The sequence below is a fragment of the Athene cunicularia genome (genome assembly GCF_003259725.1).
Source record: "Athene cunicularia isolate RWA chromosome Z unlocalized genomic scaffold, athCun1 chrZ_part3, whole genome shotgun sequence".
In the NCBI taxonomy this organism is placed as follows: domain Eukaryota; kingdom Metazoa; phylum Chordata; class Aves; order Strigiformes; family Strigidae; genus Athene; species Athene cunicularia.
In genome coordinates, this window is record NW_020799144.1 from 16,439,875 (window position 1) to 16,464,957 (window position 25,083).

Genomic DNA, 25,083 nt, shown 5'->3' on the forward strand with positions numbered 1-25,083 from the left:
GGCCCAGCGTGGTGCTGGTGACCTGCGACTCCTTGGTGAGTATCCGGGGCGGAGGGGGGCCGGGCCGCCGCACGGGCGAGGGAGGGCGGGACAGCGGCGGGGGCTGTCTCGGCGTGGGCATTTCGTCTGTCCTGGCCTGAGTGGCACCTCCCAGGGTGTGGCAGCGAGCTCTGTCCGCGGCTTTGCTCCGGCTACAGCCACAAGCCTGCACAAATGGGAATGGTTATTTTCACCACCTCCACAGGGTGGAGGGCTTGCTTAGGACAATAAGGGCAGGCCTCCCGTGTCGCTGAGACAGTAGATAACTTGTATTCGGAATCGAACTCGGCTTTATTTCCAGGAGTCTGCTACGTGTTTTCATTCAGTGTGCTACAGTAGCCCGAAACTTATGCATAGGTGGTTCCCGCGGTCAGCTGCGGTTCATACGGCTTCTCACCGCATCTGGCGGTGGAGGGCAGCGAGGCAGCTATTAGCTGGACAGACCTGGTGTGTAAAACGAACGCTTTTCTGTTGGCTTGAAAAGCGGAAAGGAAGGTCACTAAGCCCCGTTATTCTTGCCGTTGTAAATTCTAAAAACATTAGGTCTCCACAGCAGATGGGATGGAGAATTTCTGTAATCACAGGTGAAATTACTTTGAGTTAAGCTGTTTGGCATCATATATTGACTTACTCAGACTTTTATTAGGTATAACAAATATTGCAATAAACTCGTTGTATAAATATCTAAAAGGATAAAGGAACCAGTAGGTATGCTTTTATAAATTTCTAGTAGCTTTATTGTAGTGATTTATTGATAAATTTAATGTCCAGACATGTAGAAAAGATTATTTTTTTTTTTTCATTCACAAAGTATATTTCCTTGCTTACACCTAAAGACAGCACATTTTTCACCCTTTTCCAGCCATGCTTTTATCTACCTACCCACCATACTGGAAATGCTTTTGTGAAGGTTTTGCTCAGAAGAAAGGGAAAGCCTTGTTTTGTTTGCCTCATCTGAGCTCTCCTTCCTGTTAAATCAAACTTAAGCTCCATGGTGTAACTTCCAGGGACTTTCACATCTCACCACTTCTCGTTTTCCATTGAGAAAACAACACTTGGCTCCCAGTCATCTCAGAATTCCATCCTTGACTGCACAGGTAAAAGTGCTTGACTTCTTGTGAGCAGCCTGTCAGTCTTGGGATTAATTCTTCTTAAGTGTTTGGTAAACATGTATTATTCTCTTCAAACCCTTTCATAAAGCCTGTGTTTGCTGTGATTTCAAAAATAAAGCAACAGCTCCTCTGACTCTATTCTCTGTTAATTTTCTTTTGAGAAAATTTTCTCAACATTCCAATGTAATGCGTGGGGTTTGGAGATGACAATTTTTCTCCACATTTTCAGCTTTTACTAAAACTACTATTTACCTGTTAAAATGCCCAATTTATAATTTTTTAGGTTCTGGGACTGTCAATAGCCAGGTTGTCTCCAGATGCTAGCAGAAGCTGCAGACAAATCTTAGTAAGGCTTCTTAACGTCCTGTAAACAGGATGTTTTTCATGACTGTTTTACAGGGATTAGTGAGGTAACCCTTACAAAAATTAAAGACAAAACCCCACGTGTTTGATGTTCTTACAAAACTAGTTAAGAACAAAGTTCTTAGAAAAGTACTGTATTTCTGTAGTGACTGTGAAGAAGAGTATGTTAAAAGAATTGTGTTGCATAAGTTTTTTTATGAGATGGGCTTGAAGGCGGAAATAGATGAACCATTTTGATTATGTAACTAGTAGAGAACAGAAAAAGTTGGGTACTGTTGAAACCACAGTTTTTCTGGAAAAAACAGAGTTTAAGTCATGCAGGCTCTTAAAAGGTGTGAGCTTTCATTAGAAAATGTGCCTGCCTTTGTTATGGGTGATGCTGCCTGTGAAAGTCTAACGCCTCTTTTGTCAAGCCTGACAGAACTGTTACTCTCAGTGATGCTGGACTGTGTGTGGTCTCCAGAGCAGTGATCTCTTGCTCGAACAGCCAGCTTTCTGCTGCGGTGTCACACCAAGCGCTGTGTTTCGCACAGGGCTTGCTGGTGGAACGTGCTGGTAGGCAGTTCAACTCCTACACTGCTACTTGAGGTTAATTGAGTGGTGACAGGCTTTGCTTGCAGTGCGGTGCTTGCTTTTGCAACTCAGAATAATTGTATTGCCTCGGGTGCTTCAAAAGCGGCAAGTCCTGCACAGTTCTTGGAGAGTGGATTTCCAGAAATAGCTGTAGAGATTTCACCTTCCCAGCCTGTTAAAGCAGCTTACTCTTTCCCCAGATAGACATGTTGCCTGTCTGTCCAGTATCAGAAGAACAAACTCTTGTCTCCAGCTGTTCAGACAAACAGTACCTTTGTTGTCGAAACTTGTGAATATGTTGTTGACAGGATGACACATCACTCTGTACTTTCTAAAGTATTTCTAAAGAGCACTTTCAGCCCGAAGTTGAAGTTCATACTGCAGATTACAGCTCTATTTCCAGTTTGTCCTTTTATCAATCTTTTATCCCACTCTGATCTCCAATGGCTCGGTTTACTGTGCAGTTGTTCACTGCAGTCTGGTGCTGGGATGCTACACTTAGCTCTACAGGTGCTCCTCCAAAGGGAATGATTCTTTCTACAATGCCATGCTATCCAATAACATTTTCTGCCAGAAAACAAATGAAGTTGTTTTCTTCTGCGTGTGCAGTCCCTGGGTTGAACTAAAGAGTAAAGAAAATTACATTACTCTCTGGTTGTGGACTTAGTATACAAACAGTGGCTGGGTGGCTAGTGAGGTAACAAAGTGCTCATGCTCTAAGGTTAAAATATTTTAAACAGTGACTGAATAATTGTAATCTTAAAATAGTTAGTAATTGTAAGAATTATTTCCTGCTGTGGTGCACAATTATGCTATGCTTAACTCTGTTTTCTGGGTTCCTTCTGAAACCCTGTGCAATCTGATTATGTGCAGTATTCTTTATAAATTCTCACTTGGACAATTAGTGCCTGCCCCTGAGGAATCGTGTGTAATGGAAGCAATAGTAACACAGACTGTAAATTCTTCAGATTTACTCTCACTTATGTCTGGAGTTAGGGTTTTTTTTGTCCTCTCTCAAATTATTCCTGAAAATTCCAATAAAGTGAAACCAGAAATATATCTGCTAATGTTCGGGAACAGCACAGTAAGAAGTTGTTATGGAGTCTTACAGTGTCTGATCTGTGTCCTTGAGAAGCTGATTACAGAAAGAAACTATTCTTTCCCTGTAAGCTTGCCTAGTGTTTCATATAGGAGAATATTATGTTAGGTACAATGTTCGTTTCAAACAGCTCCTTTCAAAACTAATACAGTCTTTAGAATTTAAAAAAAAAGTCATTTTCTTAATAAAAACTTGTAGAGGCTACCTCTTTTAAGAATTCATGCATTCATCTACCTGCTTTTTTCTAAGCTAATATCATCTTCAGAGTTTTCACCATGACTCAGATGCCTGAGAGGTGTTTGTACCTGTTTCAAATGTACCATTATTTAAAGGTGAAATTTCACAGAAGGTAAGGCCTTGGTCCTGCATCCTCTGAGACTGTACATGTTCTTTACATTTTGAAGTAGATGATCAAAGGCCTCTATCTGAAGGATTCATGGAGTTTTTATTAGTTGAATAAAACTACCTATGCAGGATTAAGAGAGAGGAACTCCATGTTCGTCATACCTGCTGATTTTTGGTTTTGATTCAGCAGGAGCAAAGTGGTCACTCAGTTGAATATTTTCTGTTAAAGAAGTAATACCTCACTAAATAATGGTTTTGAAAATTTTTCACCCAACAAAAAGATTACACTGAAAACCACAGTGCAATTTTGTACTTAATGTCTAATGGTGACTGTTAGCTTCAGCAGACACCAAGAACCCCTTGTGCCAAATGAGGCTTGTTCAGTGTATGGCATGGAGAGCATTTTTTGTAGGTAGCTGGTGCTGGTAGGCTGCGTGTGGGTACAAAGAAGTTACTGCAAGGCTACAAGCAATTACTTTCTAGCTGTTTTGCTGTGCTTTCTCATACAGGAGTTATTCTCACTAAATAAAAATAATTTAAAGTGACTTGGTGAGATGGTCTGCTGCCCATATATGGATTGGAGGTAAGAATTTACATGCTGGCATTTATTGTGCAGAGGCTGGTGTGGTAATTTGTACATTGTCTTTGGAACAAATGAGCCAGCAGTTGGTGAAATTTGTAACTGGCGTTTGATGTGCTCTCCTGGCCTTCTTGTCTGCCTGCTTAAACACTCTTGCAAACTACATGCTGTGCAAAACACAGCTTCTAAGCATACCCATGCTTTAAGGTGTTTGTGTTTCTGTCACAGAGGACGGCTACTTGGAGTAACATCTGAGTAATGTCTCTGATTGGGAGATATATTAAAACTGCAGATTCTTTGTCAACAGTTTCCTCACCCAAAAAGCTGACCTGTAAGACAGGGGCTGAGCTTAGAACATCTTTCTGAAGCAGGGAAAGACATACGAGTGACAGGAAAAGACAGTGACCTGAAGCAGGGCAGTCAACATGAAACCTGGTTTCACTCCATCATAATTTTGTACAGTAAAAGTACAGGTTCAAAATTTGGAGTCTTTTTAAAGTTACTGGTTAAAACCTCTAGCTAAAGAAACAGGTAAAATGAAGGATCAATTAAGTATCAAAAGGAAAACATTACAGATGGCATTTCAGCCTTCCAGCTTGCTGATGACTTTTCCAGTCCATAGTTTAAAATAAGTTCAGAGATGTGGTGTGGATAAACCTTTAAAAAGAGGAGAAGGATGAGGAATTAGTTCTGTCTTCACAGAAATATGTACAATGCACACATCTGCATCAGGATTCAGCTGACTCCTTGTCATCTTTCACCATACCCATGGGTGCGTCATGGTTAGGACCCTGCTCCTGCAAGAACTGGAGCTTAGAATATATGTAAAGGGAATTAATTTTACTATGAAGAAATCTAGTTATCTTTTACATTACACTTTTTCATAAGTAATCCTTTTTATAGTGATCTAATTAAAGCTTCTCAACACTTTATTCCTGAGTAAACACTTTATTCCTGAGTAAACACTTTATTCCTGAGTAAACACTTTATTCCTGAGTAACACTTTATTCCTGAGTAAAATTGGCAACATTTGTGTAATACAAGTTCAAGGTAACATTAGGTTAATGTTGTTTGTATACCGTTTTTCTCTCATTGTAGGATGGACGCTTGACATTTAATCCAGGAAATCAGACTGTGGATTTGCCTTTCATAAATTTTATGAAAAGACATGGCACTGTGTTTCTCAATGCCTACACCAATTCTCCAATTTGTTGTCCTTCCCGTGCAGGTAGGCCCAAGCAAGAACCCAGATAAATATCTACGTGTGTCAATTTGAATATGTAGTAATGATAGGACATTTCAAAGGACCTAAATCTGAGAGATTTGTTTTGGTTTTCAATAAGACCCAATTTTTTGGTTTATGTCTGAATTTATACACTATTCTCATGTTTGAGCTGTTTCTCTTTTCCATTTCTCATGCTTCTTCCTTTTTTTAATTCTTTTTCCAACCATGTGTGACCTCCCAAATTTTTTTGCAAACTCCACTGAAGCTTCAGTATTTTTAAAAAATCTTAAGGATTTCTAGAGAAATCATCAGGTTGTCTGCTGCAGTGCTGAAGCTGCATTCTGAACTACTCTGCTTTCCCAATACAAAGTTAATAAATCTTTCCTGTTCTCAGGTAAAAGTATTAAATAATAACAGATTAATAATTCAGTGTCTGTTAGCATTGCCTTCCAATTACATTTATTCCAAACAGTGTTAAATACATACTGTGCCCTTCAGTAGCTTTAATTCAATGCTTCAGTATTTTTCTTTACTTGTGTCAATCATCACACTTGCAGAATTTGCTGGGAAGTTATAAGAAAGCTATGCTCTTGTATCAAAGGTTACATCTTAAAACATTTTTAGCCCTTTTCATTGTTGCAAAGACCTCCCAGAGGTGACGTAAATTAAATTAATCTAGAACTGAAAGGGAGATCCCCCTTTCTTTCAAGCATACATTGGAAGAAGCAACCTGTCCTGACTGCAGCAGGCACAGGCTGCCAAATTTAGTGTTTAGTATTCCATTTATTGATAACTTGGTCCCCTTTTCTATTTCTCAAGGTCACATTTTCAGTGAATGAGATTACATGAACATGCCGTCAGTCTTGTTTCCTTTTTCTTGATTTTTTGAGTCTTTCAGCCAGGCTTTGTTGCTGAGAACAGTAACGTCATGTTAGGTAACTTATTTTTATGAAGTTTTGTGAAAGCAGCAGCTAGTCCTCCCAGTGAGGAAGAGCTGCATGATGATTCAACAATTTGTCAATTCTGTTTGGTGTTTTAGGTGCTCCATCAATGTCATCGTGACCACTGGTCAGTTGTCACACGTGTCACACGTCTGAACTGGCGGGTCACCTCTTGTTTAGCCAGTGGCTTGGAGACCTGCAAGGAGCTGAGCCTGCACCTGTGGTGGGGGTGTCAGGGGTGGTACTAGAAGAGATGGTAGGAAGGGGGACTTCAGAGTAGGGAGAGGAGGAGTATTACCATGGTATGGAGCTGGGGTTGACACACTGTGCTTACAGGGTATTTCCATTGCTTATAGACTAGTTTAGTGTTAGGACTCCCTTTGGCTCTAAGTTAGCATGGGAAGAGTGAACGATTCTTGACAAGCTGCAAAGAAACACAGGAATTTGCTAATAAAACTTTCCTTATGGTTCTTCAGCAACTCTTTGTTTCTTTTGTTCTTGGCTGAGCACATAGGTTTTTATAAAAATACTCTAATTCTGTCTACAAACATACTTACATTTAAATTCACATTAAAACCTAACTGAAATAATAGGAAGTAATAACTCTGGAACACATCTTAATATGTGACTGTTTCATAAGGATCTGTACTACCATGGCATTTTCTTTCTGTGATCAGTAAAAATATTCTTGATCTACAGAAAACCTTGATTTAATAATTGTGTAGTACCTGGAAAGATGGGACCTTCTTCTGCAAGAAGGGGATTATTTTAGTAAATGTTGTTATTCATATTGATGATGAAAATAGGATTTCGAAGAATAATACTTTGTATTCCCTGCTCTACTGGATTACAGTCTGGACTTTTTACTTCTAAAATAATGAGAAGATTGATCCTTTCTCAAGTATATTCAACTTACATTTAGATAGAGAGTACCACTTGTCAAAAAACTTTTTTTTTTTTTTTTTTACCAGCTATGTGGAGTGGTCTTTTCACTCATTTAACAGAATCTTGGAATAACTTCAAAGGTCTAGATCCAGATTATGTGACATGGATGGATCTTATGGAGAGGCATGGCTACCACACACAGAAGTATGGGAAGTTGGACTATACTTCTGGACATCATTCAGTAAGGTAATCAGATAGATTCTCCTGCTATGAAATGTAATGATCTGGCAAATGGCTTCTGTATCTGAAGTGGTAGTAGCTTTAATTTAAAAGAAATGGGGTTGGGAGCCTAGCAGGGGTCTGTCCTTCAACTTTATGTAGAAGCAAACATATCCTGTGCAGATGCACTTTAGCTTTTACCTGTAGCTGAAAGGTGAATATCAAGACTGTGGTTTTGCCCAAGATGAATGAAGGTTATTTTTGATCATTCATATTTTTCCCTGACTGATACTCATAAACCGTTTTTTGCCTTGCCTTGAGATTTCCTGGCTTGATTATACTAGTGGTGTAGGGAAATTGGAACAAAGCAACATATTGGTAGTACTTGAATTATAAATCTACCATCACAAAACATGAGGTGTTTGGGTTTTTTGGAAGGCTGTATGCTTTGATAGGCTTGTGCTATTGTGGTGGGTAGGCCCTGGCTGGACAGCAGATCCCACCAAAGCCACTCTGTCAGCCCCCTCCTCCACTGCACAGAGGGGGAAAAAATACAACGAAAGGCTCCTGGGTTGAGATGAGGACAGGGGGGGATCACTCACCAGTTACCGTCACGGGCAAACAGACTCGACTTGGGAAAATTAATCTATGACCAGTCAAAATCAGAGTAGGGTAATGAGAACTAAACCCCAAATCTTCAGACACCTTCCCCCCACCTCTCCCTCTTCCCGGGCTCACTTTGCTCCCGATTTCTCTCCCTGCTCTGCCCCAGTGGCGCAGGGGGATGGGGATGGGGGTTGTGGTCAGCTCCTCGCCCGCTGTCTCTGCGGCTCCTTCCTCCTCAGGGGAGGACTCCTCACCCTCCTCCCTGCTCCAGCGTGGGCTCCCTCCCACCGCAGAGTTCTCCCCGAACTTCTCCCACGTGAGTCCTTCCCGCGGGCTGCAGCCCCGTGAGCTCCAGTGCGGGTCCTCTGTGGGGCCGCAGGTCCTGCCAGGATCCTGCTCCATCGCGGGCTTCCCGCGGGGTCACAGCCCCCGTGGGCACATCCCCTGCCCCGGCGCGGGCCTCCGCGGGCGCAGGGCACAGCCGCCTCGCCGTGCTCGTCCCCACGGGCTGCAGGGGAACCTCTGCTGGGGCGCCTGGAGCGCCTCCTCCGCTCCTCCCTCCCTGCCCCGGCTGTGCCCAGGGGTTTCTGGCACCTCTTCTCAGCGCTCTCTGTGCCTGCTGCTGCTCAGCTTCCCCCTTCTCAAAGCCCTTGCCCAGCGGCGCTGCCACCGCGGCTGACGGGCTTCTCACAGAAGGCACCCTGCATCCCCCCCCACTACCAAACCCCTGCCACACAAACCCAATGAACTTCCTAACTTCCTATGCCGTAAAGCTTTCTTTAAAAAAAAAAATAAAAACAAAAAAACAAAACACCAAACCTAGAATTACTGCTATTTATGAAAAACAGTTAAACCTTTAGAAACTAACTGCATTGTGTTCTAAAAATAATGAGCGTGGTATGTCTGGACAGTTGTGATAAAATACCGTTGTCTTCCTTCTGTGTAGTTTTTATGACAATGCACTCCCTGATTAGTAATGATGTCTGTTGTTGAAATAATAATAAAGAGTAGCTTTTTACTTGATATTAATGATGATAGAGATACTTAAAATGTCCTCGCTTCCCTCACTAAAACGAGCAATCAGAATTTGAAAGGTCACATAGGTAGTTAATAGTATTTTGCATGTACACACTGCTTTTCATCTACAAAATACTGTATAAATGGTATCCACTTCAGAATCTGGCTGAAGTAATGATTTTCTCTGTATTTTAAGGCTACCAGAAAAGAAAATAAAGCGCTTTTTTTCTCTTTTTCAATATACCAGTTCTACACTGTATATAAAAGATGATTCAGATACAGACTTAGAGCAAGAACATCATGTTTACTTAGTTTACCAGGCATTGTACATATTTGTGCACTATTGATGCCTCTCTCTTGTCTCTGCAGCTTTTCTTAGTAACTTTGCTTTTAACAGGTGGATATTTAACCTCTGGTCTTCTGCTTTTGATTTTCTTTTTCTCTGAAGTCTACATTATTCTTTGTCATTCTTAAAACTTTTTTTTTTTTCTAGTAAGAGACAATTCTATGATGTACTAAAAGGTCATCAGCTGTAGCATTATTCTCCTTCTTTATACTTGTTTATATGAATGCTGGGAGAATTTCCTCTCTGGCAAGAAACAACTGAACACTTAACATGAATGTTTACAGATGTTTATATTATTGTAGTGTAGAGATGATTTGTTGTGACTGCCTCAGGTGTTCCTATTTTTTCAAAAGAGCCTAGTCTTAACAGAATACTGTAAAGTGCCTGTAACAGACCATTCTTTGAGAAAGCAAGCGGTCAGTTTTTGTTCCATGTAGTGAAGCAAGACAGGAATGATTCTGTGGGTGCATCATTCTTAAGCCTTTCTCAAAGAGATTTTCAGTAAATTAAAATTACTCTGAAAAATGAAAATTATCTGCATTATTAGGCAGACCTTACAATGTTCTTATTAATTGCTTTTGTGCAGAGAAAATTCTGTGTTGTCTAGGTAGTATGAAGTATGTGTTCACTCTGTCCTTCACTGAGATAGAATAAATGTTTTATAATGTTGAAATCTGTTTATTTCTAATCTAAAGTCACTCTGGGTTTAAAGAAGAGCGGCTCTAAGTAATTCCTCATGTTCCTGGCTGTTCACATGGTAACTGGAACACAAAGGTGGCACTGAAAAAAAGTTTGGTTGCATATAAATGTCTGGATTCCAGAAGTCTTGCCGGAGGTGAAGCCTATAGGTGAACTCTGCCTTCAGTAGAAAGGCCTTCACGTGGGGAGTGCAAAGCTGAACAGATAGTGCTTACTTCTCAAATGAATTTTATTGTGTAGGAGTTAATGCAAAGAAAACCTTCATGCCAGACTGTATGGAAGAGGTACATAATTTTTATGTTGCTTAACTTTTGGTGATAAACTCTGCTGACTCACAACCTCATACTCACAAATCCTAAGATTCATGTTCAGGTAGTCTGAACAGGATTGCTGGCAGGTGATAAGGCAAGAGATGTCTCTGATGAGGTCTTTCCTATTTTTCTGTTGATTGGCAATGATGAAATGGCATTTTGCACAGGTATTTTACACTCTTTAGGAGTGAAAAGTTGCTAATGTGTGTTGCTTTGCCTGAAATCTTGCTTGCTTCAGTCTTTGGGAATACTAGGCAAATAGCCTTTTCGTTTACTTACTGTGGCTATCTTACTGTGTTCTGGTTTTCTGTTGGAATGGCAGACAGAGTACACAGTGACCTGGTTGCCATCCTGCTATCAAGTTGCTTCTGATAAGTAGTCTCTACAGTGATCTTAGCACCGAGAGCCCCTTCTTCATGCTGACCCATTTTGCTGATGTCTCATGTGCTCTTGGCTGTCGATGCACGCTGTGACTTTAACCTTGCTCTCATACTTACTGTGTCTGGTACCCTCCCATACGAATGGCTCTGCTGATACCATTCTAAATATTTTTATTTCAGGTCTACAACAGATGAGAAATAAATTCAGATTGCACAGGGTTTTGCAAAACTGTAGCAACACCAGTATCAGTGGAGTTACAATCATGTACTCTGTTTTTTCTCATTCTGCCATGTATAGTTTCATCTGCTTTCCTGACAGGTTTGAGTCAGATGAACAGAAATTACGATGTAACCATATAATCACATCATGTTTGCACAGTTCTTGATCCTATGAAGCTGAAGTCTTAGGCACTTCAAAGGTAGCAGAGAAATACTGCAAAGTCTGTGGTGTTTCAGTTTTTAATTTTCTTTTGTCCTAGACCTTTATTCTGTATTTTCACCTAGTGCAAATTTTTTTATACTTTTTTTCCTAACTTTCTCTTTAGTGAGTGTTTGAGATCTGTACTTAACTGGATCAAGCCCTTATTGAGATTTGACTAAGCATGGGTAGAGGTTGAGAATAAATGAATATAAACACATGGTTAGTCAGCCTTTCTGTTCCTACACAAGAAGAATTTGAAAATGGCAGTTTACACAGTTTTTAATTTAAAAAATGAAAATTGCACATACAATTCCTCACTCAGAGAAAAATATAGATCTCATTACTAGCATGGCATCTGTGTTGATGTTAAAAAACCCTCAGTAGCCAATCAAGTAATCTATAAATAGTGTAGAAGAGTTATAATGAAAGTTCCTGCTCATTGTGGAGAGAATTAAAATGGCCTGCTTTTGATTTCTTGTTTAAAAGGAGATTAACAAAGGAAGCTAGAGCATCTCAGCTAGTGCAGGATTCAGCGGGCAGTTTTGTCTTCAGGAACTTTTCTTAAACGTGTGGTTTCTTTAAACCACAGAATCATCACTGCCCCCGATACCACATTCACCTAATAAAAAAAGAATTGTTAACTTTTCTGCTGCAACGTTTAAGTTCTGTGACATAAATTGACCCTGCTTTGTCTTAACCCATTGCAAGTAGTGCACTGCTAACACAGATCATCTAAGTATCCATTTGAATGTGACATGGGATAATTATTCATGGCTGTGAATTAATGAATTTTGAGGAAGAGGGCTCCTAGGAAGTGCATACAAAGAAGTACCTACTAACAGAGAGGAAGAGCTGTATCTTCAGCCTCTGGTATGTTGAACATGTGAAGCCTCTGCTTCCTGTCAAAAAGACTGCGTGTGTCCTTTTGACTATTGGTGGCCATCTTCACTTAAAATTTAAAATAGATGTAGTTACTGTCTATCATGTAATTACTTTCACTTGGGTTAATAATAATGGTAGTTCCCTAAGCTTTATCTTTAATTGTACTCCCATTCATTATTTTTCCTGGCTATATGTTCGTTACAATTGCGGGAGTACTGTCTGCTAGCAGAGGAGATACGATCCCCCTTCATCTGAAAAGTGGAATTAATTTCTGAAGCTTTTAAATAATTGTCCGTCGAGCCCTTGCACTTTCCTTTTAAATTGAGGATTTGAATATAGTATTGCCCCCTTTTTCAACTCTCCACCTGGCCTTTTGAAGATTCTTATTTTGGCACTTTTCTCCTCTTGTGCCTGGGGATTAGCTTTCTTCCTGATATGTCAAAACATCTCCTTTGTTGCTCCATAATATGGAAAGGGTCTGAAGTGGGATTGGGTTGGAGGGTGTTGAGTTTTGGGGGGTTGATCCTAACCTCAATCTGATTGATTACTCAGACTGGCCTATAACCTACCTAATAATTTTTTTCTGTCCAAGTCAGTATTAAGACAATAGTTGCAATTTTCGTTTTAATGTTTATGAAATGTACTTTATGTATAGGCCATCTAGCTGCCTTTGTTTGTTCCAAGTCATTTGTTTAAGACTGTCTACCTTAGAAGTGTTAGCCTAAACAAGGAGTTAAAACAATAAAGCGAGTTGTTACAGATAATTCTGACTAGTTTTTCTGGAGGTTAAAGTGCTCTGGTAAAGTTCCTGTGGGGACAAAACTGGTTAGATGCTCTTTAAACAATAATAATTCTGTGTTTTGACGAAAGTATATGATCAAACCTTGAACAGTTAAGTATTTTCTTTTATCATTTCTTTTGTTATATTGAAATTGCCATGAACAAAATGAAGATTAGACAAGCTCTTAAATGGGCTGTTTACTCCCAACCCTTGTTTAGGGCACTTGTGGTGCCATTCAGTCTGGGCAAAGAAACAAGGACATCTGCAGCTCAGATTTCTAAGGGCTTTAGAGAGGCAACAATTGTCATGATATTAGAAAATCTGTTCCCAAAATATTATCATTAAAGTGGTGTCTTTTTTTTTTTTTTTTTTTTTTTGGTAAGTGATAGTGTTTAGAAATGCTGTAATAGTACAATCCAAAACCAGAACACTGCTTCTAGGCAGCCTCTCCAGGCAAGTTATTTCCCACATGGCTTTTTCCAATAGCAAAAATCTTAAGCCCCTGTTTACCAGATAAATAGTATGTGAATTCATGGCAGAATGGGGAGCAGGGTCAACAAGATAGAGATGCTATTGCTGAATACTGTTTTGTAGATGTGAGAAGAACTATTCTAACATGAAGTTGTTATAATCAGACAAAGCCAATTTTTATAAATATATATATATATATATAGAAAGTTTTATTTGGGTTCAATCGATTTAGGGTGGGAAGCAATAGGCAAAGCAGCGCTGGGTGCGTGAAGAGCCACAACTCTGCCACACACACAACAAGTTCAAAAAACAGTGTTTTTTTTATACTTCTCTGTCACCGTCTTTAACCAATCCTCTCTCGTCAGATGATTGTCCTGCTCTTTCCCCACTGGGTCATTTGAGATGCTTGGGTCCTTGTCCTCCTCCTGTGGGGTCTTTTGAAAGTCTCGGAGCCTTGGTCTCTTGGTGCACTTTTCTCCTATTGGATCTTTTAGAAGCCTCATGATCCCATCTTTTGGCGGCTTTTCTCCAAGCAGCAGTTACAGATTATCTCTAGGTGAGGGGTTCCGAGAAGCGGCGACATATTATCTCTAGGTGAGAAGGGATTGCATACTGGCTCTAGGCGGGGATTCTGAGAAACGATTACATTGTTTCAAGCGAATAGCATACTTTATATTTTATCCATAGATATTCAAACATTCATCATAATTATAATATAGGTTATAGTGATCACAAATCATCTCAGATCCACACAGGGTACCATATTCTATTTTTACAGTATTTTAGACAGCAGGATATTATGGTTTAACACTTACAAATCATTCAAGCATAACGTACCCTCCTTGCTTAACTTAGCAAATTAGTTACAATAATTTATTACAAAGTTAAAAAAAATAGGAAGACTCAGAAGCAGAAAAAAAATGGCTAAAGCTTTGAGTGTAAAACAGATGCAGAATAGATCAATGGAATAACATTTCCCCTTTATGTAGAAATTACACATAGCTTGCAGCTAAAAGTATAGGGGAAGTTCTTCAGGAATTCTTAACTCGATTTTGAGGAAAAGCGAAGAACACATTTTCCACTCAGTGTATATATTTTGTATATTTATATATTTATATCTTGTGTATATATTTTCAGTAACCGTGTGGAAGCCTGGACTAGGGATGTTGACTTCCTGCTCCGCCAAGAAGGGAGACCCATGGTAAACCTCACTGGTGATAGGAAGCATGTGCGAGTGATGGAAGCAGATTGGCGGAATACTGATAAAGCCGTGAACTGGATAAAGGGAGAAGCCATTAACCTTACTGAACCATTTGTTCTTTACTTGGGACTAAATTTACCGCACCCATATCCATCACCTTATGCGGGAGAAAATTTTGGATCCTCTACATTTTTAACATCTCCCTATTGGCTTGAAAAGGTATGTGAAGAATATAAATGTATTTATAACTGTACTTACTATAAACAGCATTTTATTCCTCATGATTTTTCAACTCTGACCTAGTTTTGGTATTTCAGTACACAGTAAGCACTTGGATGAGATGTTAGATTTCTGATTCAAGGCTAAATAATAGAAGAAACTTTCTCTATTGTAGGAAAGGGTTTGTTAGCAGTAGTCACCGAATCAATAAAGAAATTTGGACTTCAGTGGCTAGAAGCATTAAATGGAGAGTGAAATCCTTGCTATACTTAGCTATAACTTTTTTTCAGCAATGATCTGAAGTTCATTGTTTATGACATTTTGTGTGTTATAAATGATGCTATATGTAATCATTCTGTCTGAGGTTTATAGTGAGAGATTGACTTTTCTTACAGTATGAACCTAGAATATGAAGTAGTAAGACACAGCAGAAGTCTCTCTTTTCTGTTATCTTCTTTCCGTGCTATTGTAGCTTTTTGGTGTTTTCAGAGTGCAGAAAAGTCCCATTATGTCTGTATGTGAAAAGCTAACAGGTAGTTCTCCATTCCAAAGAAGTAGTAAATCCATTTTCTCTGTCTTTTTCTCTGTCTTGTGTGGTCTCCAGGTGTTATAAAAATATAAATGGGTTACAACAGCTTTCGCTGCATAAAGGCATGAAGATTCTTTGCAGCTGAAGAACTGAGAATTAGGTTTGAAAACACTTCATGCTTACTTCAGAAAAACCCATACACAATTTATATAACTCATTTGGCCTTTTCTACTGGCACACTGTGAAATCTCTTTGCCTGAGTGCAACAAAAATACACATAATAAAGGATATACAAATAAAGGTTGAGAGATGTGAATTTCTTTGTAATAGTGAGGGTTATGTGTTCTTCTGGGAATAGTGAGAAGTTTGTGGGGAGACGAAGAGCATGGGGGGAAAAAAACCCTTCATTTGCAAAAAGCAAGATCTAGTTTAGATATTAAGGAAAACTTTATAGGTGCTGATTGCTAGGTTAGACATGTCTTGGGAAGTAGGGTTCCTTTTTTCAAGTCACAGGCAGAGTTATTAACATCTCATGACAAATTTTTGTTATCCTTAATCCACTTAGAGTTCTTAAACTCTGTAGTTTGCTGAAGTCCTTTCCAGCACTACAGATACACACTCAGTTATGTGACCCACACATTACCATTTCGTGAACATTGCCTGATTGTTCTGGAATGTATCTGTGTTTGGGCCATGGAAGAAGCAGTCTTTGAAAATGTCAGGGATCAATCTCATGAGGCAATTTGAGTGCGTATATGAAGAACTTGAATTAATGATCTGTTCACTGGGGAGCTAACGCAGAACAGAGTATCAACACGGTATGTTTATGAAACCCTGTGTTGCTAAGCAGATGGTTCCCTCTATTTTGCACAAGCTGGGGCTTTTTCAGAGCTTGTGGCTTCTTTCCTGTCTGTGAATTACAACAGACTGATGGAAGGATTATGACTTTGTGAATCCTTATATCTAGGTTGTAGTCCTGAAGAAAAGGGTTCAGTCTTCTGATGAGTTGTGGATGGAGAAGGACACATTTTGCTCCCATTAAGCAACTCATAAATACCATTGAGGAGTCCCAAATGTGACTTTATGTAGCAATAGGAAAATGACTTTAGCTTCCGTGATTTCTTCTTGCAGCCTATTTTCTATAGGGCCTAAGGAAACTTAGATTTTGCAATGTCTGTTTGGCTATTACAAAGCTGGGTTTTATCCCTGTGGGCACTGTAACTCTTGCTGTCTTACCAACTGTTTAGGTGTTGGTCTCTTTTCCCAAGAAACAAGTGACAGGATGAGAGGAAATGGCCTCAAGTTTCCCCAGGGGAGGTTCAGATGGGATATTAGGAACAATTCCTTCCCCAGAAGGGTTGTCAAGCGTTGGAACAGGCTGCCCAGGGGAGTGGTGGAGTCACCAGCCCTGGGGGTGTGTAACAGACGTGCAGACGTGGCATAGGGACAGGGTTTAGTGCTGGGCTTGGCAGTGTTGGGTTAACGGTTGGACTTGATGATCTTAGAGGTCTTTTCCAACCCAAATGATTCTGTGAATTAATACAGCTGGTAGATAAGTCAAGAGGGAATATTGACTGTTGTGGGAGGTGGAACTTTGTGGGTATTGGAACACGTGGCTGTAGCAGCATTGGTGGTCAGAGATACACCGTGTGCTGGAGGGACAGACACTATGTCAGTAGCTTCCCAGACAGCTCTCAGTTATCCATGCTGCACCTTGGGGCAAGACCCGGTTGGGTTCCACAGGGACTTATATTGCTACGCCAGCAAAGAGGGATGTAATGCTTCTGGGGACGACTTCAGTCTTGTGCTGCTTGGAGCCCCTCGGACAGTTAAGTCTCCATTACCAGGAACCAGTGCTGCCTGTGTCTGGGGCCAGCCCAGGAGTGGAGCTGCGGCTGCAGCCCCGGGAAGGTGCCACACAGGTAACAGGGTTGCTGTGCCATAATCTAGGCATCAGCTCTGTTTGTTAGCGAAGAATTTCAGAGGTAAATGAGAGCAGCAGGTGTGGTTTTACTATTTAATAAACTTAAGTTTTCCATACAGATTACATCTTCCTACTTTGCAGTAATTTGTGCTTTAAATCTACAATATAGAAGTAATCAAATCTGTTAAATGCAGCACTTTAAAAAGCACTTACAAGTATGTCTGCCTAGACTAAATGTGTATGTCAAACTTAGAGGCTCTAAAGCTGGTACTGTAGCACACAATGTCTCTGGGCATTCCAGTTTCAATATAAAATCCAGTATTATTTGTAACTGATTGGCTCCTACTTTTTAGTTTCAGACTGATCTTACACTTCTTTATCCCTGAATGGATTGACATCTGCAGAAATAGAAAAGTATTAGAAAATTGGACTAATGTAATTAATTCTCTTTAGCGAGGTGTCAAGACTTGTCATCCACTGTCCTGGAGACCTCCTCAGACTAAGTGAATTTCTGTGTTCTGTAGGCTCATGTAACACCAGATCTTTTTTGATACATATGGTTTACAGTTATCCTCTAGTTAATGAGACACTATGCCAGTACTTCTGTACTTAACTCTAGAGTGCACTTCTGGAAGGTTTTTCTGCAGTATTGCTCTTAAAAAAAGACATCAGCTGGTAAAGCACGTATTCCTAGCCCTAGTTTCTAGCTGATTTTTACAGCTCTCTCTTAAAATGACTTAGTACCTGTGGAAGCTGAGGGGAAGTATGGAGGAGGCAGCAGCACCATGTAACAGATAAGCAGCTGGTGTTTCCTGGACCACAATTTGGGAACTGTGAATTAATGCTAAAAAGTTTTAATTTTTTTTTTAATGAATTGTTTAATTCAGTTGCTAAATAACATTAATTTCTTCTTATTTTCAGGTAACTTATGAAGCTGTTAAAATACCCAAGTGGTCTTCTCTTTCAGAGATGCATCCAGTAGACTATTATTCCTCTTACACAAAGAATTGCACAGGAGAATTTACAGAGCAAGAAGTGAGAAATATTAGAGCATTTTATTATGCTATGTGTGCGGAGACAGATGCCATGCTGGGTAGGTGATGTTTCATTATTCAGTGGGGTTTCTTGTTTGGATTTTTTTAAGAAAATGCCGATAGGGCTGGTCTTCTGGGGAAGAAAAACCCCACAATTCAGATCTGGGAGTAAGTCATATGGATGTTGCTTAATCTGTCCGTATGATAAATAACTGGGTAGCTCTTAAGGCTACTGCAAGGTGAATTCAGAGTGCTCTGAAAATTAATCACAACCACCAGTCAGAGACTCTGTAAAAGCCCATTAACTGCAGCAAAATGTTGTATGAGAGGAAGTAAATACTCCTTGATTAAGTGCTAACTGAAACAATGGAAACAATTGTGAAGGGGACAGACCAGCAAAGCAGAGCTGGAAGGAAAGATAAATTCTAAGGCATAAGCAATTTCCTTAGAAATTGATTTCAAATGCATAGAGTGGATGGCAGCTGTTACGCATAGACTAAACAATAAGGTTACCTTTGAAGTCTCCCTTAGCAGCATATTACTGAAAGTTAAGAAGAAAAAAATGAATGAATTAGGCATTCAGAATTCTTCCTGGTTTGCTGTAAGATCTACATACATAAAAATGATAATGTAAGTTGCTCTGTTTATTACTTAATGTGAGAAGTGACTATGAAAGAATTTCCTTGCATTCTAATGTGAAATTCACTAATAAGCTAATCTTTTTAGCAATGTTAGAATGATAAAGTATTTTAAAAGATGCAGAATTACTCTTCCACATTTTATGAAAGAAAAGAGTTCAACAGGAGCCTGATAGTTTTAGGGAATGAAAGTATTGCAAGTCACAGAATGGTTTGGGTGGGAGGGAGCCTTGAGGATCATCTAGTTCCAACCCCCCCCCTGCCACAGCCAGGGACACCTTCTACTAGAGTAATCCCACTGCAATTTAATTTGGTAGCAGTTTCAATTTTTAACTCTCTAAGCAAGAATCGCTTTAATGTTTTAACATTAAAGATGTGTACATGCATTGTTTAATCACCAGCTTCACTGATCTTGGCCCTGTCTTCACTGCGCAAATGTGTGTGCAGAGGGCTCCTGTGGGGATGTGGGCACAGGAAGGAGGAACTTCCACTGATTGTGTGTAAGGTGGATATTGTCAGGAGTCCTTCACCCTAAATCTAGTGTCAGGGCTTCTGCTGATCTCTTTTACTGCTATTGAAATGACTTTTATTAGTTACGCTAGAAATTAAATAAAGTGACGGTAGCAGAAATGCCGCTTGTCCTGTGGTGCCTCCTTGCCTTTTGAAATTTTTAAGGTTGTTGGCCAGTGCCCTCCACTCTTCACTGGGAGGCAGACCCCTACAACACGTTCTTCTGGGCCGAGTGCTTTGGGCTCTGCCTTCTGGAGCAGAGAGAGGAGTTTCCAATCCTCTGACTAGGATTGGATTTGCATGCTGCTTTGCAGGTATGAAAGTTGGAAGGAATACTTTGAAGGTATCCTTTTCAGTGTCATTTTCTTGTTACAGGTGAGATTATTTCAGCTCTGAGAGATACTGGGCTTCTTAAAAGAACAGTCGTTGTATTCACAGCAGATCATGGAGAACTTGCTATGGAACACCGGCAGTTCTATAAAATGAGCATGTATGAAGGAAGTTCACATGTTCCTCTTTTGGTCATGGGGCCAGGTGTAAAAGAACAGCAGCAAATACCAAACGTGGTATCTCTCGTGGATATATATCCTACTATGCTTGGTGAGTGAAATAATTTCAAATAAAAACCTTTTTTCCCAGTTACTATTACTATTGTGCGTTTGTATTATAGTGAGAATTAGGTGCCCACATTGTGAGGCAATGTAGTGTCACAGCAGGAGGTAGCAGTTTATCTGTGGAGCATGCGTACGGACCTAACGCAAAACACAGAAAATGGACATAAAAATGAAATAAAGGAGCTGATGATGTTCCTTATTACTGTTACTGTCATCAACAAAATTACGGCAAATGATTATATGTAGGATTATTTTTTATTAAAAAAAAAAAGGTGATAAAAACCAATCAGACGTGGTTTAGATGTGACTAATCATTGCTAGCCTTCATACTTAACAGTTTCTACAAAAATTACAGTGTAAATGCATCCAGAGATGAGATTAAACCTGAAGGGATGGCAGGTGCAGTATCTTATCAAAGGCATGGCCTTTATGAAGGGTCATGTGGAAGAAATGTGATAAAGAATTTGTATCAGAAATGTACAATTGATCTGGGCAAGCATAAAGAGATACAGTAATGGATATCCATTCCTACCTTCTGGGGTATGGAAACACTCATTATGGGGCAGAGAATCAAACAAAAAGGACTGACATCAAATTGCTGACACATGCATGGAAATTACTTTTAAGAGTGCATTTTGAACAGTTACCTGTGATAAAACATGCAAGAGATGAAACTCACTGGAACCAAGCATGTGGTGAAGTCACCATTCAAGGCTTTATCTGGGATTTTTTAGGCTACTGATGAGAAAAATGTTCTTTTCAAGGCGGTATGCAAAGCTTGGTCTTTAAGAAGTGCCTTTCATACACTGCAATTGCCTGAGAGAATGCGAGGCAGTAGATAAAATTGTACTTTTAGCAGTAAAAGCCAGGGAAAAAACCTTTTCTGTGTTGTTTTAAGTTGACTTTCTAAAACAAGACCAGACAATATTTATCTGTCTCTTCTCAAAACTTTTGAACCAATTATCCAGCTGAAAGTAGGATATAATCTGAGTAGCTTTCTCTTCCAAATTCTGATATCAAATCTTTCATATATAATAAGTAATCTGTATTAGATACAGTTCTTATATAAGCTGTGGTATCGCATGTAAAGAGTTGAAAAATCTCTTTTTTCTTCTTTGTGCCTTTTCCCCAGATTACATAAATGCTCAGGGGGTTTAACATCCTTCCTTGTTGTTCTTTTCCTCCTTTTTTTTTTTTTTAATTCCCAGAACCTTGTGTTTTTAAGTCCTTTCCTTCTGTTCTGGCAGTTCCCCTTTACTGCAGTGTGAATGTCAAGAGGCACATATGTCAGGATCAATGTGAGAACACGAGGGATCATCTCTGTCATCTCTTATCTCTTCAGGCTACATGATACTGTTTACTAGTGAGGACACAGATTTCAAGCCTTTTTTCATGATAAATGTAACCCCTTTGCTTTGTGTTCTCTCAGTGCAATAATATCTCTGACGGCACCATCCAAGTGTTTTGCTCAATACTTCCTCCTTTACTGACTTTGAGATTAGGTGCACGCTATAGGAAGTGTGGTACAGATGTTTTGATTCCAGCAGAATCTGTGGGATAAGGATAACTCAGCCAGAAGTAATTTTCTAGCAAGGTGTAGCATAACCTTTCCTCCAGACAGTGCTGGTGTCTGTGTTGGTCTGTGTGGAAGTACCTTCAAATCTCTGTTGGAAAAGCAGGGGCTGCTGAAGGTGCCAGCCTGGAGCTTTCTTTGCTTGTGGAGACTGCCGTTACTGCAACTAATAGCATTACTGGTTTAGGATGACGGAAGAGGAAGGTCTGCATCCCCTTTTTCATTTGTTTAAATGTAGTATGTATTTGTTCCAGTTTTTAGATCACACACTGGAGGCTGCTGGTTTTTACATGTTGCAGGTCTTTCTAGTGCTCAGTCAAATTATGGCCTCTTTATTTAACAGAGGAAGAACTGCAGATTAATGACAGGTATATATGCTGTAGAAACAGAGGAAAAAAAGGAAGATACGTGCTGATGAAGGAAAAAGTTATGTACGGACAATTTCTATACACTGAGTATCTCCACTTGGCATAGAACAGAACATAAAATACTACCAGGGTACTCTGAAATGTTGAATTTTGCATGAATATGTGCTATGTTCAGTAGGGTGATTAAAATCAGCAGTGCTATCATACCCTGTTTTAGGACATGTTTAGGTAACATCCTTGGGATTCTCAGCTTTGTTTTTCAGAATGTCTCTGAGAGCTCTTTGCAGCCTCTTAATATTGACCTGATTTCGGGGAGCTAGAGACACTTGGGATGTAGGCTGATACTGTGGAGCTTATTCTAGTTACAGCATCTTCTAGGGGCTCTCTACTAGGCTACAGAGTCACCTGGTGTTTTCCACGTGTGTATTGATACCACCTCTGACACCATCTTTATCTCTAGCCCTACCAGAGAAGCAAGAGGCCCTGTTCCTCAGTTTCCCCACCAGTTACAGTTAATAACTGTAATGGCCACCTTTCGTTTTGTTATTTGCTGATCAGTAATGCTGGACAGGATCTTAACACCACTATTATCAAAGAAATGAATGGTTAGGCCTTGTTGGACATAAAGCTTTTAGGGTCCTTTCATGCTATGACGGTCTCTTTCTCCTGCCTGACATAGTCAGAGCAGAAGGGAAGGGCATAAAAACCATGATTAAAAAAGATCAAAAACCACCACCCATCACTGGAGACTCTTGAGATCAGTTTTAACTTCTGTTAAAATGTTAGCATAGATGATACTGCTTTTAATCAAGATGGTGGGCAGCTGACCTTGGTTCCTTAAGGGTTTGGGGAGGTTCCTGTGGTCTACAAGGAAAATAATTAGGAATACGTGTTTTATAACTGAAATAGAATTTACGTTCAGACACCTGTAGCACTATCTTCAGCTTTTTTTTAATCACAGTGACTGCAGTAGCATTTTGACTTTGTCTATCTTTACTTAGATATAGCAAGGATTCCTGTCCCGCAGAACCTCAGTGGATATTCTCTCATACCGCTCCTGCGTGGGAAGGCTGAAAACGACGTGTCACCCAGAGCACCTCGTCCCTCGTGGGTGCTGAGCGAGTTCCACGGCTGCAATGTGAATTCCTCCACCTACATGCTGCGAACGGGCAGATGGAAATACATCGCGTACTCCGATGGCCGCTCGGTGCTTCCACAGCTGTTCGGTACGCTACAGCGTTTATGGCCTCGCTGCTCAGTAAGTTGCTTAAATGCAAACTGGCTCTCAATTCAATTGACTTTTTCTTTGTTCCAGACCTTTCTGCCGATCCAGATGAGCTAACAAACGTTGCCATGAAATTCCCAGCAGTTGTACATTCCTTGGACAAAACACTCCACTCTGTAGTAAACTACCCGAAGGTTTCTTCATCTGTTCAGGAGTATAACAAGAGACAGTTTATCAGCTGGAAACAAAGTTTGGGTCAGAATTACTCAAATGTAATTGCCAACCTTAGGTGGCATCAAGACTGGTTAAAGGAACCAAAAAAATATGAGGATGCAATTGACAAGTGGCTTAGTCAAAGTAAGTAAATAAAAACAACCTAGATGTAATATGACTGAGAATATGAAAACTTTCTGCATTTGTAATATTATGCTGTATTTCAGGTGTTAGAATTATTGTCTTATATAAGCTACTGAAACCAAAGATGCCCAAACAATGACTGCTCTGTGTTAGAAAGCCAGAAGCATTTTATATAACTACCCAGCACAACAAATCTAGATTTTTACATGTTACAATTCTGTAACACTTAATTACACATGGGAAGGATAATACATAGGTACTAATTACACATACAGAATATTTAGCTGGTGGCAGAAATGCAGAGTATTAGCGTTAGAGCTCAACAGGAATTTCCATTTCCAAGGACAGAGTAAAGCAAGGATTGCAGAACTTACTGTAGTGGGATACCAATTACAGTGGAATGTGCTGCAGCCAACTTTACATCAAGATGGATTGTAAGTCCACAATAAATAAACATTCACCTTGGAGAAGCTGTAGTGGTTAAAATATAATCAATAAGTTAACAACTAGTATTGGCCCGAACGTAGATGCAGTTTATTCAGGTACTTACTATGTCAGCATTCCTGTTTTATACATCTCTCCATCCTTTCCAGATCTGCCTTCTAATTTTGCTTTTGGATCTGGTACTTACCACTCTGTGCTCTTTAAAATTTAGTAATATGGATAGGCTACTAATTGAACATGTGTGCAAATGGAGAGGAGTCTGATCTCCAGTCACTATTGGAAACGAAAAAACCCCGAACAAAACCTAAACAAACCCCTCTGACCAAACTGTGAGTAGAGCAGTTTTCTGAAAAGTGGTAGTTGTGATTTGCATAGCATAAGATGAAAACTGCTTGCATAAGTCTTCATGATGCAGTTAGATTCTGCAGGTAAATGTTCTAACGTGCATCAGCAAGTGGAGAACTGGAACCTACTGTGTACACAGAGGAGATGCAATTGAAGCTTGCAGAAGAGGTTAATGTAAAAATACTATTTCACGTTTTTCCAGGGATGTGACAAAAAAAGCAGGTTTGGAAGAAGGTAAGATTTAACTACTATTTTTTCCGCTTAAGGAAAAACATAACTGTAGCAGCACTACACAGTTGTTGCTGCTATAGTAACAATACAGGATGATATTATACTTCGTACCTAAATGCTTTCTGGAATCTGTAATTAAATACTCAGCAGTAAGCTAGTAAAAATAAACATGGAAAATACATGTATTTTCTGATGGCTAAGCACTCATGCATTTCGTAACCAATTTTCCACGCTAGAATTATGAATACTTTAGCTCATTTATATTTTTTTTGTTCACAGAACATTAAGGCTAACCTTGTAGTACTTACTACTAGGCAAGGAGCAAATTAATAGTTAAAAGAACCTTCAAGCACTGTGGCACGTCATTATCATTCTTGCTAAAATAAATTCAGACACTGATTAAATTATTTAAACAAAAAAAATGTCTTAGAACTGTAATGTAAATTGACTGCATAAGTAGAAAAAATAAATATATCCACATGAAGGCATGTTCAGGAGGGAAAAGAATAAACAAATTGATCACTTTCCAGCAGTCTGGACAGAATGCAATCCATTAAAATACAGTAAAATACAGTA

The 25,083-nt window shown here is 39.6% G+C and overlaps 1 protein-coding gene across 1 annotated transcript; it reads left to right on the forward strand.

Moving 5' to 3' along the window:
* Positions 1-2: 2 nt before the first annotated feature.
* On the forward strand, positions 3-24,236 carry ARSK (arylsulfatase family member K; the record flags this gene model as incomplete). The annotated part of the gene is made up of 8 exons (XM_026866510.1): positions 3-35; positions 5,210-5,339; positions 7,249-7,408; positions 14,433-14,715; positions 18,090-18,261; positions 19,726-19,950; positions 22,907-23,131; positions 23,221-24,236. Coding segments are annotated over 8 exons (1,503 nt in total), but the record flags the coding sequence as incomplete, so codon positions are not given.
* Positions 24,237-25,083: the final 847 nt, after the last annotated feature.